We start from the raw sequence: 20,486 nt of genomic DNA, 5'->3' as shown, positions 1-20,486 counted from the left end.
ACGTTTTTAATTTCTTAAAATTAAATGTTTCTTTAGTTGATAACATATTATTTATGTGTAGCTCCTGTTGCAATTATTCAATGTTTGCAGGTCTTATGTGTGTATGCAGAAAAATTGTTGTCATCAAACCATCAGTTGGATGCAAGGCTGTGTGCAGCCTTTCTTTTATAATATGTTACACGTGTAATACATGTTCTCTAGATCAGTTTTATGTTATTTTTCTTTATTAAGTTTGATCTTTCATTAATGGAGTTATGTGGGTTTTAATAAGTGGACAAAAGTTAAAAGGATTTATGTTAGAGTAACAAGCAAACATGTTTTCTATGCAACTGTAATTGACACTTTAAAACGTTTTAATTAAATAAGTAATGATTTTTTTAACATTAAGGAGTAGTTACGTTTATTTTTCATTACATTCAGTTTCATGTATAAGTTATAACTGGCCCTTTGAGGACAGACAATATGCTGATGTGGCCCTCGGTGAAAAGGAGTTTGACACCCCTGGTCTACTAGAACAGCGATATACGTCTGAGCAGCGTGTATATTTATCAAACAAGGCAATCATCTCCAGGATTTATCTAGAAAATGAACGACTTCCGGCTCATTGACTTGCTGCGTCTGTGAACGCGCTGACGCAGAGGACGGTGGTTTGTTTGTCCATTGAGCAGAAACAGGGAATACATAGACGGAAAAAGAGACGACATTTGTGTTCTCTGGCAAATTTTGAGATATATTTATGAGATAAGAGAGCCATTTCGTTCGCCACCGACACATTACAGTTTTGTTCAGTTGCACTTTTTTGTTCCAGTTCTGTTGCCATAAATAAAAAGGGCTCTAAGCAGAAGTGTACATATCCTTAAATCAAAATAACTCCCCTTTGCTTGAATGAAAAAAAAAGTAAACATGTCACTATATTGCACGTGAAAACTTGTAAAATGACAAGAAAAATAGGGCAATTGAATTGACGAAGAAGAATTACATACAGTGGGCTTAGTAAGCGACGCGTTTACCCCGCCAGTACCTATACCGGGCGTTAAACTACGCCTTGGTCTGCAAAATGCAGCCACGGGTTTCTAGAATAGACTTTTTGAAGTTTATTAAATAAGCATTTAAAGATTTACGTCCACTGCATTTTAAAATGATTAATACGATCTAAATGTAAAGTTCACTTAATCTTCTCATTTAAAAAGCAGATGACTAATATTTTCTTTTCATGGATTTTGAAATGTGAGCTCTCGGAACAATACTGGTTCAGTTTTAACTTCCGGGTCTCCACAGAGCGGATTGATTGACAGATCTCTTGTTAAACAGGAACAAAGCGTGGCGGACTATTATCCAATCAGCTGCCAGGAAAGTGATTTTACTATTGGTCGTTGGATGTAACAGTCCACCGCCCCTTCTTTAAAACCCAATGGAAATTTCCAGTCGTTTTATTCATTTCTTCTTGAGCTGGCAGCGAGGTTTCTAAAGATACCTCACAGAACAACCCCCTTTTTTTAAAGCAACTACAAACGTAAACAAAGGACAGTTTTCTGGTGAGTAAACGAACAAGGTTTTGCTTGAGATTTTTTTCAAAGGGAAATTGGTTATTGTGATTTTTTTGGCTTCATGCTACGTTTTATCCGCATCTGACTGTCAAAACTGCTAAGAATGGGTGTCTGAGTTTTTTACCTCCCAGACACGCACGAGCCAACCGTTTTTAGAAATATGCGCGGGTCAAAGCATTTAGTAATATCGTACATTTAGACTACTTTGGATTCTTTTAAACTTCAAAATACTTTAACTTTTCAAACAGTTTCAGTTACAGATATTAGAAGGCAATACAATATTTGTCCAAGAATGCCCCACGAAGAAGTGATATGATTTGCAAATATGATTTTATGTTTAACACAGTTTTACTTCAAACTTAATCTACGTTAAAGGGCCTTAAATTTAGAAGCGCGAGGTTGGTATCAGATTTCTGGGAACTTCTGCGAGGGTGTAGTTATCTGGACTAGGCCACGCCCACTGCAAAGGCAATCGAGGGGATGAGGCCGCGTCATCTCCTCGTGACCGTAAAGCACATAAGAGGCTGTGCTGTGGATGGGTGCTCTGTATACAAACGGCTGCGTCCTGGGAGTCTCTCTTCTAACTTATCCCCACTTTCATTCTGTAGGACTGATTGGAGAAAACTGTCGGAACCCAAAACAATTTGAACCATTTGCCTCCAGTTGTGTCAAAGCAATCATGTCTCAGCAGCAAATCAGGTAAGTTATTTATTTTAGCTGTTTTCTTTCAATAATATTTTAATTTTAAATGGTTAAAAATCCAATTTTTTTTGGGGGGGGGGGAGTATTTTAATTCATCTTGCTTGAATCAAATTAATTTTTTATTTTGTGTGTAAAAAAAAAAAATAAAAAAAAAAAAAAACAATCTAAGAAATTACAGGTTTTGTAAATGATCCAGAAATAGAATTATAATTGAAACCTTCTTTTTTTTGTTATTAGTATTTATGTCCAACATAGTCAAACCTTTTCTGTCTCTTCAGCCTCCCAGCTAAACTCATCAATGGCGGCATCGCTGGCATTGTTGGGGTCACCTGTGTCTTTCCCATCGACTTGGCAAAGACCAGATTGCAGAACCAGAGACCAGGGCAGCAGATCTACAAGAACATGTAAGTATTTCTGAGTGTCTCCTGACTGACAGACTTGGCAGCACTCCACTGGCCCACTCTCTTTGACATTAGCTACTATGACCTTGTTTAATCCGTAAGTCCTTAGTGACGCACGGATGGTGTGGTGATCAGTGTGTGGATTTAGGAGGACATTCCTGACTTGGATTATGACAACTGTCTTTCCCTGTTAACTCTTTCCGTTGTAACTTTGTTTTTAGTCTAATTCTGTATTTTGTTTTTTAGGATGGACTGCCTTGTCAAGACAGTTCGATCAGAGGGATACTTTGGAATGTATAGAGGTAAGATTGTTACACATGTGCATATTTGACAGCTTTAAGCAGGAAAATATTCTGCAAGTATGAAAAGATTTAATGATTTTTGCCATTGCTATTGGGTACATTCTCATCTTTACCGACCAGTTTGTTTTGTTTGTATTTCAAATTGTGTGTTAAGGCTACACATCTAAAGTCACAATAACCTTTCAAGTTAAAATGAGGTTCATTTGAAAGAATGGTGATGTGATGTTTGTTGAATTAAGGACAGGTTTAAACCTACACAGAATGGTGACCACTAGTTGTGGTCTCTCTTTTATGAGGAATGCTGTTGTTGCATCTGTGTTTTTCATATTACAGACTTGGGTCCCCTGGGATATTGCAGGCTAGCCGATAAGGCGCAGCCACGCTGGAGGCAAATCATTTAATGGTTCTTACAATATTGCTCTATTTAAACTATAGGCACATGTCTTTTGTTTTGCCATCTGTTTCTTTCTGTCATCAGATTTCTTGTCAATAACGTCTCTGCTGTCCTGCTGTTCTTCTGTCAACTTGTTGTCATTCCCCCCCCCGACTATGGCTTGTGCTCCTGCAGACTTTGTGTGTTTTTTGCAAATAAATCTGTTGTGAAGTAACTGAGGATGAAATGGCCAAAGAGATGAGTTTGTGAGACTCCTCAAAGTCTGCTCACACAGTCTATAGAACAAGTTGGTCTGTCCTCACTAACCTGTCTTCATTCATCCTCTGTTTTTTGTTCTTATTAACTTTAATAGGCATTTATTTTAAATGTTCTCTATAAATTGGGCCTTGTTACCAAACACTGACTCAGTCATAAATTTGGCGTGAATATTTCACTGAATGTCATCTCTCGTTCTGTCTTGTTTCGCTTGTTCTTTACTTTGCTCTCATCTTTTTTTCCTTTTTATTTGCTATAATCCTAAACCATTATGACTGAAACTGCTTTAAATTGAGTATTTGTCCTGTCCTTAAATTAGCTACACAGTTGACTATTGTTCTTGTGTTGTAATAAAATTGTCAAATTTTTTACTTAAAGGTTTTGAATAAAACAGCTAATATGACATTGTTGCTAACTGTAGCCGTTTATTTGTCTCAGGTGCTGCAGTAAACTTGACCCTGGTCACCCCAGAGAAGGCCATCAAGCTGGCTGCTAATGACCTCTTTCGACAACACCTCGCAAAGAATGGGTAAGAGCGCTTTGTCAAGTATTCCTAAAAAGTAGGAGTGTTTAGTTCTTAGTAAATGATCCTAAAATATCCTTCTGTCGACAGAAAGGGACTGACAGTCTTCAAAGAAATGCTGGCAGGGTGTGGTGCAGGAATGTGCCAGGTTATTGTTACTACTCCCATGGAAATGCTCAAAATTCAGTTGCAGGATGCAGGCAGACTCGGTAAGAGCACATTTGACCTTTTGAACAAGTTTCTAGATTACGTGGCTTGGTGTGAAACCCCAGTGAGACCTCAAAACGTCCACATGAAGTTTTGCAATATTAACGTGAATCTAAAATACACTTATTTATTCCAAAGCGGCCCAGCAGCAAAAACCCATCATCATGTCGCCAACAAAGCTCGTGGCCACAAACGCCGTTCTCAGTCGTTCCTACAACTCTGGAAACGTGGTGTCTGCTCCGAGGACCGTATCTGCCACACAGATCGCAAAGGATCTTCTCCGGACGCAAGGCATCCAAGGCCTGTACAGGGGTCTGGGGGCAACACTCATGAGGTAAGATGAATCCTTTATTTCTGTTCACTGAGGGGAATTCAAGCTTGTCTGTATTTGTTGATTTGCATTCAAAGTCTGAAATAACTTTTCACATTTCTTGCAGGGATGTTCCTTTTTCTATTGTTTACTTCCCGTTGTTCGCTAATCTGAACCAACTGGGCAGACCCAGCCGGGATGAGTCATCGCCTTTCTATTGGGCATTCCTCTCCGGCTGTGTCGCAGGCTCGACTGCCGCCGTGGCTGTCAACCCCTGTGATGGTACGTTTTTCACGCCGTTAGTTAGGTCAGGGCTATTTGAGGGTAAAATGGGAGCGCTCGATTGTTGAAAATATCTATTCAATTCCTTTTTCCAGTTGTGAAGACCAGACTGCAGTCTCTGAACAAAGGTGCCAGTGAGGAAACGTACAGCGGAGTGGTGGATTGCATAAGGTATGCCTTTACTTTTGTGTTTAGCTGGTGACATAGACGCATAGTTTCCCTTTTGTGCATGTATATAAATAAAGCCCCCCCCCCCTCCCCCCTGTCTCAACAGCAAAATAATGCGGAAGGAGGGGCCCTCTGCATTCCTGAAAGGCGCGGGCTGCCGGGCTCTGGTCATCGCGCCGCTGTTCGGAATTGCACAAGTCATGTACTTTGTTGGCGTTGGTGAATACATTCTGAACAACGCTCCTCTAAGCCGGCTGTCTGCGTGAGACCAAATGTGCTGACGCGCCGTGCACAGCACCTGGTGGGAGAACGGGCAGCTACAATCAGTTTACATCGAAAACATCCAGGAAGACTCTGGATGCAAGGACCCATCATTTGATGACTGTACCATCTCGACAGCACAGTTGCACATGTACAATTTAGTGATTGAGTTGACTTGGCCGAGGCCATTGTTTGCACTTGAAACTGTTGGCCTTCCTGTTTTTGGGGATTCCGTTGCAGCGTCAACCTTTTGTTCCCAAACAGCTGGTTGTTTTTTATTCTTTTCGTTTCCCTCTGAGCGAGTGGAGGCTTAAGTTGTTTTACATATTTTCATATACCGTATATTATCTCAATTTTTATATTTGATGTGTGCTAGTTCTTAATTTCAAAACCCTAAGATTCTTCAAACTGTATTTTTGATATTTAAATTTTATTACTGACTTATAATCTGAAAGTTTTTTTTTTTTTTTTTTTATACATAGCTATACCTGGAACTAAGATATATGTTTTCTAGAGGATCCTGTATCTTATTTTTGATTACTTTTTGCATTTCCAGTTGAACAAATGATCAGATTTCAGATCTCTTGTTGTAACTCCAGAATCCTGTCATTTGGTTTACTGAAAACCTTTTTTTTTTTTTTTTTTTCTAAAATAGGTCGTTAATATTTGAATATTTGTGGACTACAGAATGCTACTTTTAGATCTTTTCTGTAAATAATTGTTATTTTATTGTGAACTGACATAATTATTCTTGTTGTTTTGTGTACAACATGGGTCACTTTTTTATGGTTTAAACAGTTTCAGATCAAGTTTCCCTCAAGCCAGCAGTCTAGACCTCCCATAAATAAATCCTGATAATGTGAAAGGAACCTGAATACTGTTCTGAAGGGACATTTGTTACTCCATTCACGCACACATTAAATCAGTTATTGACTGACCTCTATGTTGGGTTTCTTTTCATCTCCGTAGGCTACATTCTCAGTGTAGATCAGGGTTCTGGTAACTGGAACACTTGGGGTGCCATCAAGGTCAATCATGTAGGCCTTTTCTGGAGCGATACTTGATGTACTTCAACTGTTAAAGATTAAGATGAGCTTTATTAATCCCCATAGGGAAATTAAGTTGTAGCAGAAAGAAGAAACACTGCAGTCGGAGACAAATGAGCCTAGTGTAAATGTAACTAAAGTTTGGAGTTCACCAAAGAAGATTCTTCAGTGTAAGTTTGTGAGCACAATTCTACCAGATGAGTTGTAGAGTCTGATGGCAGGAATGACTTCCTGTACTGTGCGATGGTGTAGGAGGCTACTGCTAAAGCTGTTTCTCAGTTAGACCCCCACTTTGTAGAGAGGATGGGAGGGATTGTCCAGTTTTTAGCAGTCGGTGGATTAGTTGAAAAAAGTTTGACTCATCTGTTTTGTTTCACTAGATGCATCATTTACTCTGAAAAATACATACTTTTTAAGTTAAAAACATTTTATTCTTCTTTAACCAGAGAACAACAATGAAGGGAGAAGAGCCACAGGAGGCTCATGAACCTCAGAGTGCAGACCTCTGCTTTAGATGAACTGTTCTGACCTTTAAAGCGAGGTAAACGATAGAAATTGATATTGGACGCGCCTAAATACCGGTAAGCATCTGTTTGTGGTGCGTAAAAGGAAAGCTTCTGCCAACGAAAACAGGTTTTTCATAGCAGCAGGGTTATACAGAATTTCTGCGTTTCTGTTGCGTGCTGAGACAGGAGCGCTGCCTTGTGAAAACTTGTTCAAACTTTCAACATTCACAGGAAGAATCAAACCTTTGGCAAACTTCAAGGTCCAACAGTATGGATTGGAACTCTAGACGCACTAATCTCTGAAACAACTTGATCAGTTTTTGACCTAATCAAAGCCATGAGAAATCGATGTTTAGTTGAGCATTTAAATAAAAAAACAATTTTAAGCTGTGAGCTAAAGTTGCACAGCTTACTTAAAATCTGATACCTTTCAAAATAAAAATGCCTTTTAGTAAAGTTTGAGATTTTTGGTTATGTAACCCTTGTGCTATCCTAGGCACGTTACCATTGGGAGTTGGGTCATCTAGACCCACTAGACAGTGCGCTGAACCTTTTTTCTTCAATGATTAGTGATCCTCACTGGTGTCCATGGATTACATGAAATCTTTCCACCTTTATCCACCTTTGTCATGGTAGGGAGAACACGTCAATGTAAGGTTGGGGTCATCTAAGATAGCACAAGGGTTAAATAATTTGAGGTTGTACAAAGTAATTACAGTGAATGACATGCTTTGTTGTACTTTGCTGCTTACGTAGTTTTTCTTTCGTTTTGCTACGATTTTCCTGAGAAACTTTAAAATGTGGTTGTATTTTGCTGTTTATTAATCAATTTGAAAATACGGCATGTGATATAAAGCATCAAATAAAATAAAATAAAAATCTGCAATAGACCATGTATTTGTCTTGCTGGGACTACAACAGTATTATTATTTTAGAACATATGGAAAATGTGACATTTGCAACAGTTTAGTTCGTATCTTATCAGTTGTTGACAGACGTGTTCAACGCCATTTTGCATGCTTGAATCCGTCTTGTCTTTTGATTCTGAAACATGTTAAAAAAAAACTTTCATTCCAAGAGCAAACGAAAAAATAAAAATCATAAGCATCATCAAAAGCATCCAGAAGTTTTATTTCAGTTAACATGTATGATATCAACTATATTATCCTATAATCCACACGTCATTGGCACACCAACATTTACATATAAAATAACTCACACAAAATGCAAACTAGCTGGTTGTTATCGTTTAAAAAAGCTCAAAAAGAGCTGAGTGTAGAGTTAGCGATCTTTCAGATGAAATTAAAGATTTACTAAAGAAGTAGGTTGTCATCAGACCTTCCTAACCCTTTGGGTTGATATGATTTCTAAATGCCTTCTATTGTGCTTTACGGTAGAAATATTTGGTAGTGAAAGCGGGGAGCAAGCGTAGTCATCATCTAAATATTCGAATGGGGAGAAATCGTCCGAAGCTGAAGGCTTCACTCTAGGCACATGCTAGTCCTCCAAACACTGAAGCACACAACTGACGGTCGGGGTTAGCCTTAAAACAGCAACAAAGCACGCCGAATAAATAATGTTAACAGCAGATGTGACGACGACTGTTCATATTTACAGCAATACTTCTCAATCACAACATTCCTGTGTCAAAGTAGGCTTCATGTACCGAGATGTAGCTGCAGTGGCCCTCTGCAAAACCTCTGCAGAGCACCAGTAGTTTAACAAAAGGATGTTAACAGAAAGGAATGTTGCGTGCCGTGCTAAAAGTAAAGCCTTTTTTTGGGGGGGGGGGCAGATTTGGATCTGAGAGCTGGTGGAGATGGGAGAAAGACATGAGGAAATATGATCCAGCGTTTCGTGTGTGGTAGGATCCGTGTTGGCGAAACTCATCATCAGGGAAATGCGGACATGGATGCTGTTGACATGTAGCTTTGGTGTTCTCCTCCTCATGCGGATACATTGATTATGAGCGGTTGGAGGAGGGTGTGGTAGTCGGGTAGGTGTGCAGACTGGGGGATACGATCAGCATCTATATCACCTCCCTGCTGTTTCTGATGGCACAGCACAGAACCATACTGAAGATCATCCCAATGACCTGAAAAACAAAAGATGAAAGGTCAAAGGTCAATTCACCAAATGCCAGAAAAAAATACCCAAGAAAGTATTTGATGATTTAACCTAATAAACATTGACAAATACATACCATTACACCAGCAATACCAATGCCAATATAACCGAGGATGAAGAGCTTTTCATTAAAGAAGTCTGATATCGCCTTGTAGCAGTCCTGAGAACAAAAGAAAACAAAGGAAGTGTTTAGCTTCAAATAATCTGTCTTTATTTTAAACACTTACAGTAATGACCAAAGAACAATAAAGTTTTCATCTAATAAAAAAAAAAAACTACTTTAGGGGTGATAACAAAACAACAAAAATAAAAGTAACTCTATGTTAATAAAACTGAGACGGGTAGAAGCTGTTTGAAAATAATGTATTATTCAGGGTTTATTGCTAAATTTAGTTTTATGAATATAATATTTTGAAGAAGAAAAAAGAGATTTATCTCTTCAAAGCAGCTTGACTATGTGCAACAGACTATGTGTGGCTATGCTGCCATCTTGTGGACATAAGGTGTCACAGCAATCAAAAATGGTTTACCTGGGTGTCTGGGGGAACATTTTCACAAAGGTTTGAAGACATGTCTTCTTTAGAGGTTCCACAGCAATTCAGCTGTCAGTACAGAAAATGGAATCAGTAACACAACTGAACTATGAGAGAAGATACACGAGCCCAGCTCAACTCACAGCTGTGTGATAAATTGCAGCAACTGTGGTGCCGTTGGAATTGCTGTCTCCAGTGAAAGAGCTGCTGTAGAAGTTTTGGACTTCCTCTGAAATCTGATGTAAATTTCAAAAACAAGCTCAAGAAGAAGGGTCCATTTGTTTGCTTTGTGATTTATTGATGCGTGGATAGCTTTACCTGTTCCTTGTTCAGGAATCCAAAAACGCCAGCCGTAATCTCTGCTCCAAAGATTATCAGGAGGCAAGCAAAGAACTGCACAATAAAAATAAAGGTGGTCCATGAACTTTACAGGTGTTTTCATTATTTAATTAATTCTCACCAATTCAAATTTTGGTTTTCAAAACATGTGTATATTTTTGAAAGAAAAAAAAAATTGTGTTGTAGTGTGCAAGACTTTTTTTTTTTTACATAATTAACTTTTCTATTTGTGCATTTGAAATCAGAACAAAATAATTACCAACTGTTGTCCAGCAATATACATATCTCTTGTAAATGTCTCAGTTTAAATGCACTCAGTTAAACACAGCTCTATATAATGAGACAATATATGAAATAAAGAGAAAAATAATACATGAAAATACTTTTAAGCACTCACCGAGGCAAGAAGACACTGAGATTCACGTATGGCTCCGAAACAACCAAAGAACCCAACGATTATCATTAACCCTCCTGCACCGAGAAGGATGTACACAGCTGTGGAGCAACGCAACCACACAGGTCAGTTAGTGTGACTTTCAATAAACGAACAGCAGAAAATCTAATCTAAAGACCAGTTACTGAGTTCAGGAGGCTAGATGTGAGCACAAATGGGGATCACATGATTGTAGTTCTCATCTTTAGCAGAAGGGGGCAGCATAATCAAGTATTTTTTTGTCTGTAGGTGAACTAGGATTTCTATGAGACCATTTGTTGTGTTTGAGTGACAGCTGAAAAGTAGGTGGACCCTCCTTCAGCAGTTCAAAACATGAGAGCCGCTTCTCATAGATCGCAATTTGATTAACAGCCTACTTCTTTTCTGAGAAATGCAAAGCTTTTAGCCGGGGAAATCGCTGAAGGTCTCTCTGTTGAATGTCTAACAGAAAAATAAAGAGTTATTGTGAAGAACATATTTTTGTATTTTAACTGCAATGTGGTTCTCAAGATTTTCTTAAGACAGCTGCATTGAGGAAGAAAAAAAAAACAGGGAAGAAATGAAATTACCAGCAGAACAAAATAGACTTCCTTCCTCTTCAGGAAACCTTCAAATAGAGCCTTCCTTTAAATAGCCCAGCTCTCTGGAGCATGAGCAGCCTGGGTTGAATCATAATCAAATTAGAAAAAGAACTGATGGAGTCCTCCGACAAACACCCTTTCTGGTGTACTGCTTTTATTTCTTATCTTAGCACTTAAACTGTTTCTTTTCCCTGCTTTTGCAGAGCTTGAAAAGCAAACTGTCTGTATTAAAAGCCCTAACACAATATAGAGGATCTAACGGCTGCAAAGAGGAACCATGTTAGCTCCACAAAAGGCCGAGTGACGTCACCTCCACTGCTCCCTGCAACTGTACACCACGTTGCTCCCTAAGGTCCATTGCTAAGGGCCTAATCAGTGACACAGACAGCTACCGCTGCAGTAATTTAATTAATCCACATGGGGCCCATGCAAGCTGTTGTTTTCTTGTTGCAGAGAATAGTCTGACCTGAAGGGATCAGAAAAACGGTATAAACACCGCTTTTGGGTAGTATCAAAAGAAAAGATACTGACAGAAATAAATCTTTTTGCTTGTAATTTTTTAATCATTTAATTACAGATTTCTTTTAATAATGAAAGCATGCTTGTTGATTGAAGAAATCAGCTTCCATGTAGCTTTCTTTGTCTATAAAGTTGATATTATTATAAAAGAGATAACAAATGTGGGCATCTGTGATTCACTACTTTATGTCTGTTTTATGTGCAAATCTTATGGCTGGAGAGACAGAGGAGCACATCAGTGACACAATGGAAAGTAAAGCACACAGAGAGTGCTGACACTTCACTTCATTGTTTTAGCAGTGTGTTTGGTTTCTTAGTCATGGCTACAAGCAGGCAGTGGTGCCTGGGTAGTTTGCCTAGAATGTTTTTGAGGAGATTTGTTCTGTTGTTGCTAAAATTCAACAGAATTCCTTAAACTTTGAGATGCACTTGACATAAACCAGATATTTCAGAGATTAAACTTGTAGGGCCGTTCTGTCATGCCTCAGTAAGAGTGAGCTGCAAAAATAACGACAACTATTAATTATCTCATTAAACGCTGTAATCTCCCCAATTCACTGAAATGTCTTAAAAGTATAAAACCAAATCAGAAAAGAGACACGACTCCTCAATGAAATTTGATCGTAAGTGTCATGTGTTTCATACATGTCATTAACATGCTGTACTTTAGGATTTATGGGTCTAGTAGCTATATTAAGGGTGTAATAATTAATCAACTCAATCAATGAATCAATATTCCTATCCACCTAATCCACCTTTCAAACTGAAATAAATCGATTACATTAATATTGGGCTATACCACTTGGATTGAGGCATGGTAGGTTTATTTTACTATAACATAAAAACGACCAAGTGCATCACAGCGGACAACACACGTGTGATGGCAGCAAAAAACGATCAAACCATCATTACAGTCTAATGTGTGGAAATAAATTTGTAAAGACGTGACCATACAGTGTGGTAGAATATTCTGTTCTGTGGGAAAACAACTTCATGAACTTTATAAAAGGATTACCATTAATTCTAGTTTACTTGTTTGTTTGTTCACATATTTTATTTACACTTGGTATTTGCCCATCATTGTCTCCCTCTGTAGGCAGATTTCTGTCTCAGAGAGTCAGAGAAATCCCATCAGCCCCACTCAATACCAGCATCACTCCCATATTCTTAATAAAACACGGTTATTTCACTGTTTTTTCCAATAAACACATTGTTAAGTTACATGTGCAAACAGTCAATCATTTAAAATTTAAACAACTTTTTTAAAATTTGAAATTAAAAATGCTTAAAGACAATTAAAATATTTTTTTTTGTTAGCCATTGTGAATGTGAGGTTAACTTTTTCTAAGAAATTTGGAGAGTCACAGGACTACAAAGTTAAAATGAAAACACATCCTTTAGAGTTCATCAGCACAGCATCACAAAACACAGCCTTGGACGTCAACTGATAACTTTTAAAATATTTGCATGCTTACTGGAAGAAGCTGAGTGCACACATTTGTTCTGCAGTTGATGGTTTGCATGAGCAGATAATTTCTGCAGCACGTTTTATCTGAAGAACATGTGTCCTCGGCTTCAGAGGATGCTGGACACACCCTCTGCACAGCGTTCAAGAACATTGTAGGCATTTTGGAACATTTCACCCACTGAGGTCGCTGTACATGTAGAAGGAGGGAACCGGACCCATGGCAGCGCTGCAGAGAGCTGATGAAGTGAAGTCACCACAATAAAGTCATGGTCTAAACAAGAGGTGCAAGAATAGGCTTCGTTCCGAAAATCTGCTCCTACACAAAGCAAGAAAGACTGGCCCTATTGTATCGCCTGCTGAAGACTGGAGGCTGCTTGTCTTGTGTGTGTATTAATAATCTTCTGTTTGTTTATTAAAAGTTTTGCAACCAAAGTATTATTTCAAATCCACCTGAGCTCTTCACACTTTCACCCTAAAGAAAAGATTATTTTGTAGATTTACAGAGTCCATAAAGTCCCCACTCCGATCATCGTTTGATCTATTTTCAAAGTGTTCCCAGTGGTCTTTTACTTATGTTTTTGGCATTTTTTTTGGCGCTTTTTTAGGACATAATTTCTACATAGCAGCAGCAGTTCATTAGAAATTCACCTTTGAGTTGTGGGCAGGACTACTGACGCAGAGTAAGCCCATCCTCCCTCCCCATCACCCATTTGTTCTCCCAATAGCTAACAGCCCTTCACAACCGAAAACATTACCGGTGCGACAAAAATAATACTGTTGCTATCCAGACAAAAACAAAAAACGTACATGGATCTATTTGCATGAAAGTAGATGCATTAGAACAGATCGGAGCAGGGAGCTTATGGCCCACCCAGCGTATCTTCTACGTCACAAATACAAGCTTTTTCAAACGGATTTTTTCATCTGCTACCTTTTCACGATTTGAATAAAGAAAGAAGTGTAATTTTTTGCGTGTGGCCATATTAGCACGAAATTTAAACATCTGACATTATATTTCATTTCTTTTTGGCTTTGTCTGTAGCCATATAATCAGTTTGGTCAGAGATGTTTCATCATAATACTTGTGTTCTTTGTTGTAAAAAAGATGCTGAGGATGGAGCAACCAGACTAAGAGGCGACCATCAGGGAGGTTAGATGAAGTCAAGGATTACACGAGGGTGGTTGGTGTTAGTAAGGAGGATGCAGAGAATACAATTAGATGAAGGTGTATGATTTGCTGTGGCAGCCCCCTAAAGCGGGCAGCCAAAAACAACATTTTTTTCTTTTCACATGTGAAACAGAGGGAATGACAGATATTTCGAATTCCGTCTGTTAGCCAGCCGTTGGAAACAAACGCAATTTGTAGAAATGACTGCCATGTTTTGCAGATTTTTCAGACTTTCTGTACGTTTTCATGTCATTGTCACCAAAAACCACCAGCAGAAATGGGTCATCACTGGTCTAATTTCCCTCTGGAGTTCTTTGAGTTTGTACGCGTGATAACTTTAATGCCACGTTCATAACGCTCATATGTAATGCGTTCAAAAATGTGCTATACACAGTTTCATGACCGTGTTCAAGCCATGGTGTTCACATCGGACCAGCATGACATATAATTCCAGCCGGGCAAAAACCGCAATTATTAATTTATCCTCATGATCAAATTTCAAATAGTTGGCACTTCCGTGTTTTGAAAAAGACACTACCTACACATCACTACCAAACCCGAGTCCCTGATTGGTCAAAGTTCAGCTGTTTGGCTTTGAAACAAAAAAAATATAATAATAATAACTAAAAATAATCAGTCAGAGCTAAACTAATGAATTCCTTTCTTTAGTTCCTCTCTCTTGCCAGCACAGAGGTGCTGATGCATGTTTTTATTTTCAGTCGTTTAGATTATTGTAATGCTCTGCTCTCTGGTTTACCCAAAAAGTCTCTTTCAAATCTACAACTATTGCAGAACTCAGCGGCACGAGTTCTGACGAGGACCAGAGGGCGGGAACACATTACACCGGTTTTAAAATGGCTGCATTGGCTCCCTGTGCGTTTCAGGATTGATTTTAAAATTCTTTTGATGGTTTATAAATGTTTTTATAGTCTTGGGCCTTCTTATTTAAATGATATTCTTTTAAAGTATGAGCCCTCGCGGACCCTGAGGTCTTCCGGTGCTGGCTTCTTAGTTGTTCCTAAGGTGAGAACCAAAACTTATGGCGAGGCTTCGTTCTGCCATTACGGTCCTTGCCTGTGGAACGGCCTGCCGGAGAACCTCAGGGCCACAGAGACTGTACAGGTTTTTAATAAGAGGCTCAAGACCCACATTTTTAATTTAGCTTTTAGTTGATTTTTACTGCTAATTAATTCTATTAGTTTTAGTATAGCCTATTTTGTGTATTTACCGTAATTTCATTTTATGCATCTTGTTCTCAATTTTATGTTTTTATATACATGTTATGTCTTTAATTTTAGTATCTTATCATGATTTTAGCCCCAGTGTTTCTTGTGGAGATCTTTTCCTCCAGGGCTTGCCGGCTTCATCGGTGGCTGTTGCCGCAGTTGTCGCAGTTGCTGGGGCAGCTGGAGTCTAACTTTGCAGCTTCATGGCTGTGAAGTGGACCCCAGTGTTGTCCCAGTCTGGGTGGGCACTGTGACCCCAGTGTTGTCCCAGTCTGGGTGGGCACTGTGGCGATGCTCCCATGGCCAGGCTGGCTCCTGGCAAGAAGAGATTCCCAAATACTGTTTCCTCACAGCAGAGCCAAGTCTTACTTGTTTGTTTATTCCTTTCTTTATTTTTTCTTTATTTATTTATTTACAGTTACATAGTCATTATTCTTTGTACATGGGGGCCATGGGTCATATGTTTTAACGGAGGGGAGTGGGAAGGGTGAAGGGTGGGTTGGGTTTTTACTGTAATATTGTGTGTTTTCTGTTTTTAATGTTAAAGCGCTTCAAGCTGCGCAACTGCATGAGAAGCGCTATTTTATATATAAAGTTTGATTTTGATTAGTTGAGAGTTCAGCTGGTCGAACATTCAGAATGGGTTCATTTTGTATGTAGAGTCTGACAACGGACTTAAAAACTTGTGTAGCGAGGCGTGAATGTGAGGGTTTTGAACGAGAAACTCAAACTCAGGTTTACGGGCATTTACAGACTGGAAGTGGAGGCTTGAACACGCGTTGCAGAGGCCGGTGTGAGCTGTAGACAGAGTTGAACTATTACAGCAGTTATTTAACCTTGATTGATGAAATCCTCAAACTCATTTTACATTTCAGCTTTTTTTGAATGCACAACGTGTTCAAAATCAAAACAGTAAAAAACCACATACAAAACATTTAGAGAAATGAGTTTCTACACTTTATCCTGCTCCCAGTTAAAATATTGATTAATTATTCATGAAAACTGTGGCACTAACCTTCTGTGGTATCATAAGTGCAGTTTTTCATTAGCTTTTATCTAAAACTGTCTTTGTTTCTGCTTTTTCTTTCTATCCATTCAAGTGTAGCTGCTTCCATGTTGAATTTGGTTTCATTTCTTTAGTTCCGTGTATTTGTCGTGGTATTGCATGGTTGCTTTTAACTTTGCTCTTTAAACTCAAACTTCCTTTAACTGTTAGACACTATGGTGTCTTTTTTATTGTTGTTTCATCATCAACATATTGTTGTAAAATTTCCTTACATTTTATGAACCTTTACTGTACTTTTTGCACATTCGGACCACGACTGCAGATGAGAAGCCTACTGGCTAACTCTGGCATATTTTAGTTACTGCTGTATGTTTTTGAAAAGCCCCTGAATCCTAAATCAAAATGGACATAATACCAAAAGCCTTTCATTGATGTTGTGAAGAGGTGACGTACCTATAAAGTAGTTCTCCGGGGCGCCATCATCTGTCAGAAGAAGCACTGTGCTTGGGTCAAACCTGAGCCATAGTCCTACCGCCAACACCAGCAGGCCAGACACCTGAGAGTTATTAGACAGCAAATAAATGTATTGGTACAGGCATTTATTCCAACTTGTTGAAAGGAACACACTTTTAAACTTTCATACTTGTCTGTCCAAAAGCAGTAACACAAAAGGAACGCTCTATTTTTCTGTCTCCATAGTATCAGTTAATTAACATTCTGCAGGCCGTGCTCATGTCTTCTGAGTGAAGTGGCTGATGATGCTTCTTCTTCACTTTATTTCAAACAGGTTCCTGCCAAATATGCAAATGCTGGATCTCTTAAGTGAATTTTTTCCAGAGGAAAACCTCTAAGTATAATATTTTAAGTCAACTAACAACACACATTGATTTTAAATAAGTTTAAGTTCACTTTTAAATTTATTTTCCATTAAAAACACGAGTAAAACAACATCTAAATAGAAATAAATTCAGTCTTTTGATTTTTGTTTTTAATTCATTCCTTTTTTTCTCTTTAATTTGAAAAACAGTAATGCTAAGAATGACAATGACCTCCTAAAACCCCTGAATGCACCGTGACAACTATCCTCATGTGTCTGTGTGACTTTGGAACTCCTGAGGTTCATCTCCCACGGTGTGCCTCAGACACAGGCTGTGCCAGCCTCTCAGTGCCTGGATGATGTAACTCAGATTGGCATTGGCTACCAGTTGGCTCTGTAGCCCAAAATGACAGTGCACTGTACGCCTCCTTTGGCTCTGATCACAACAGCTCTGCTTTCAGCTCCAAAACTGCTCCACAAAGAGGCCGCTGTCAGTTTGGGTGACACAAGAGATCGCCTTACAGAGCCCAGATGAGTCAATGCAGCTTCTCAAACTCATATATACTGTATCATTGAACAATAAAACACAGCTGTAGTCACTATCTGAAAAGATAAATAGTCTGCGGCATAAATGACTGTTTGATTCAGCCCACTCATTTGCCTCGTTTCTTTCTATACAAATCCTCCCTGACCTAAAAAAAATGAGTTTTCTGCTCTTTTGTTCTGGCCTAAAATACTATCATTGATTGAAAGTTGGTACTGTTGGGTTCCCAAACTTTTTTTTATTTTTTTTTATTTTTTTGCTGGTTCAAGAGGACTTTATCACTTATATCTTTTAAAAAGATGTATATAAACATACAATGAATCTGCAACACCACACAGGACTGAAAAAAAGTGGATATAATTGAAATTTTGCACACCTATCCTTAAAAAAAGAGATACACAGGCTTTAAGTATTGAGGTTCAAACAGAACCCTGTATTGGTGTTTCCAAAACAAACCAACCATCCTGGTAAAAAATAACAGACTTGCAGTTGGGAAATTCACATTGAAATGCCAAATCACAAAAGAGAGTCTGTGTTGGAAAAGTAGCAGCAACCTGCAGCACTAGGAAACAGAACAGCCCTGTGCCGCGGAATAAACTGCTCACCTCCTGGTTGACCCTGTGGGATCCTTTTTTTTAATTAAAAATACCATTTTTAATCTGTGTATCATTTATGCAATATTTGCTACATTTATTTGCTTTAAAAATAGGAAATTGTAAAACTGATTTAGGGGAATTGGCGCATCATTGTGGTTAGACAGGTGCGCGGCTGCTGTACAAGAACAACAACAAATCATCAGGAGATGGGGAAAAATGACCTAAAACAGTGTCCCACCTGCAGTCTTTTGAATGCAATGTGTCAAAAATGCAAACATGGCTAAAGAAAGCGGAGGCGCGCGCAGCTTCTGTGCGTAAAAATGAATTTGTTTTGCAGCAAAAGGACAAATCCCAACCAGGAACAGCTCCCTCACAGTCACCGACCTAAAACGCACGGAAAACAGGGCAACAAAAACAACACAAAACGATGTGCGGAGCAGCCTCACCCAAAAGATGAAGTTGAACACGAAGAGGAGATATTTGACGAATTTCATTCCTCCCTGCACTTTGCTCATGATGCTGCCTGCTCGGTCCGCTCGGAGTCCGTCTCGGTTCACGAATTCTGCCTTCAGTCAGTCAGTCAGTGTGACATCAACCCGCGCGCGGATGGAAGATCTGCTCGCATGCGCACAAGCAGCACGAGCACGAGTTGTGCACCGCCCGCCCACCGTGATGGCTGGAGCCCGTTGAGGTGGATGAGAGTCCTTCTGAGGGAGGTGTTAGATGATCCATCAACAACACGACCAGGAGGAGGAGGAGGAGGAGGAGGTGTGGATCAAAAAGAGCACAGCCTATGAATGTCCGCTTCTGTTAGAAATCGTGAACCTTCTGACTCAACACAGAATTACGCATCAACATATGTGACCAAAGGGCGCATCACATCACCGCTGGGAATTGGAGCCATCTGTTATTTTTGTGCCACAAACCTGGAATGAAAGTGCAGCTACGGATATGAACCACTTTCTATCTCCACTTTTCACATAGAAGCCAAGGTGGGAGTCTGTCTCCTCTCTGAGATAGCAGTATTTATTGTGAAAATAAAGCCTCCGGTGTGCACCTTCAACAGAGAAAGACTAAACAGAACCACAGGAGCTCATGAATTCATGACTTGCAGGAAATTTGAAATGATTCCTTGCAAAAAAAAATGCTAGACAGCTGTGGAAGTAAAATATGTTTTCAAATCAAACTCCAGAAAACAAATGTTCATTTTTAAAGAAGCAGTTGGGGAATAAAATGTTAAAGAGAACCCTCTCACGTCCTATTTTCATATCTTTCTCATATCTTGTATCAATATCTTTGTTTTAATTGACTAAGCTTGAGTCCATCCATCATGATGTCCACCCTCATCATTCATCCTTTGCTCGTATCAACATTTCCTGACTGGGTTTTTCTTTCCTAAATGCTAAAGAAAGAATAAAGTCAAGACATAAAGATGTAAGTAAAAAAAAAAAAAGCCTATAGGATATTAATATGAAGGTATGTCGTGTGACATATTAAACAGCAGTTTTTTCGTGTTCCCACATTGTGGAAAGCGTGTTTGTTGCCACTCTCCCACACCATAACTCAGGAGCAGATGGAGAGGTGGGTGTGAACTGCAAGCTGACTGGTAATCTGAGGCCCACAGCAGACTCATCTTGGTTTGCATTTCATGAGTTAGTTAGTGAAAACTGAGTGATTCTGCTCTGAGCTGCAGTTTGGCGGGATTACAGGCTGTCATTTGAACGTTTTGTGTCAAAATTCTTCCTGTTTATGTAAAAACAACTTTTCAAAGCAAACGCATAAACGGTCCTTCTGTCTTCATCTGCACATTTTAATTTTATATGTCCATTTGCTTACGAGCTAAAAAAAAAAAAAGGGGGAACACTGTTCAAATCACAGTGACTCCAGGCTATTTGTCTACTCTAAACGAAGAACAACCATGGCACGCTGCAAAAACACTTCTTTATTATCTGCTCCCACTGAGGCTGTAGGGTCAGCTGGGGTTCACCCACTCTGGCAGCCAATCTTCTCATGTTTGTGCTGCTTTTGTTTGCTGCATTGATGTGGGCAGGACACAGCGAGACTACTGTCTAAGACGCAGCGAAGATCATCAGATGATCACTGTCAACACTCGTATTTTCATTCACAACAGACATACTGTCTAATGCTTTCAATGTGACCTAAAGTCAAATCAATGACCTGCATTCATGTCAAACTAATATCAGTTTAGTCCATCAGCCGTGTAA

At 39.1% G+C, this 20,486-nt stretch overlaps 2 protein-coding genes across 2 annotated transcripts; one reads left to right on the top strand and one right to left on the bottom strand.

Moving 5' to 3' along the window:
• Positions 1-1,395: 1,395 nt before the first annotated feature.
• slc25a55a (solute carrier family 25 member 55a) lies at positions 1,396-6,290 on the top strand. Its single transcript, XM_023954940.2, has 10 exons — positions 1,396-1,535; positions 2,156-2,246; positions 2,528-2,653; positions 2,897-2,952; positions 4,040-4,130; positions 4,215-4,333; positions 4,470-4,665; positions 4,769-4,923; positions 5,019-5,094; positions 5,198-6,290. The coding sequence occupies exons 2-10, from the start codon at positions 2,227-2,229 to the stop codon at positions 5,355-5,357; spliced, it is 999 nt and encodes a 332-aa protein (XP_023810708.1). The 5' UTR covers positions 1,396-1,535; positions 2,156-2,226; the 3' UTR covers positions 5,358-6,290.
• Positions 6,291-8,014: 1,724 nt separating this feature from the next.
• On the bottom strand, positions 8,015-19,091 carry tspan2a (tetraspanin 2a). Its single transcript, XM_004068794.4, has 8 exons — positions 18,708-19,091; positions 16,758-16,860; positions 10,301-10,398; positions 9,883-9,957; positions 9,708-9,800; positions 9,562-9,633; positions 9,108-9,191; positions 8,015-8,999 (listed from the first exon to the last, which is right to left on the bottom strand). The coding sequence occupies exons 1-8, from the start codon at positions 18,774-18,776 to the stop codon at positions 8,934-8,936; spliced, it is 660 nt and encodes a 219-aa protein (XP_004068842.1). The 5' UTR covers positions 18,777-19,091; the 3' UTR covers positions 8,015-8,933.
• Between the last annotated feature and the right edge of the window lie 1,395 nt (positions 19,092-20,486).

This window comes from Oryzias latipes, chromosome 5 (assembly GCF_053564925.1).
Source record: "Oryzias latipes strain Hd-rR chromosome 5, Olatipes_Hd-rR_3.1".
NCBI classification, from domain to species: Eukaryota; Metazoa; Chordata; class Actinopteri; order Beloniformes; family Adrianichthyidae; genus Oryzias; species Oryzias latipes.
This window is presented reverse-complemented; position numbering and strand designations above follow the sequence as displayed.

Excerpts from the sequence above, each read along its gene's own strand:
- slc25a55a (XM_023954940.2), top strand. The coding sequence starts at position 2,227 with ATGTCTCAGCAGCAAATCAG. Across the intron at positions 2,247-2,527 it reads ATGTCTCAGCAGCAAATCAG|CCTCCCAGCTAAACTCATCA; the intron begins GTAAGTTATTTA and ends CTGTCTCTTCAG. Across the intron at positions 2,953-4,039 it reads ATACTTTGGAATGTATAGAG|GTGCTGCAGTAAACTTGACC; the intron begins GTAAGATTGTTA and ends TATTTGTCTCAG.
- tspan2a (XM_004068794.4), bottom strand. The coding sequence starts at position 18,776 with ATGAGCAAAGTGCAGGGAGGAATGAAATTCGTCAAATATCTCCTCTTC. Across the intron at positions 16,861-18,707 it reads TGTTCAACTTCATCTTTTGG|GTGTCTGGCCTGCTGGTGTT; the intron begins GTGAGGCTGCTC and ends AATAACTCTCAG. Across the intron at positions 9,000-9,107 it reads TTGGTATTGCTGGTGTAATG|GTCATTGGGATGATCTTCAG; the intron begins GTATGTATTTGT and ends TTTGTTTTTCAG.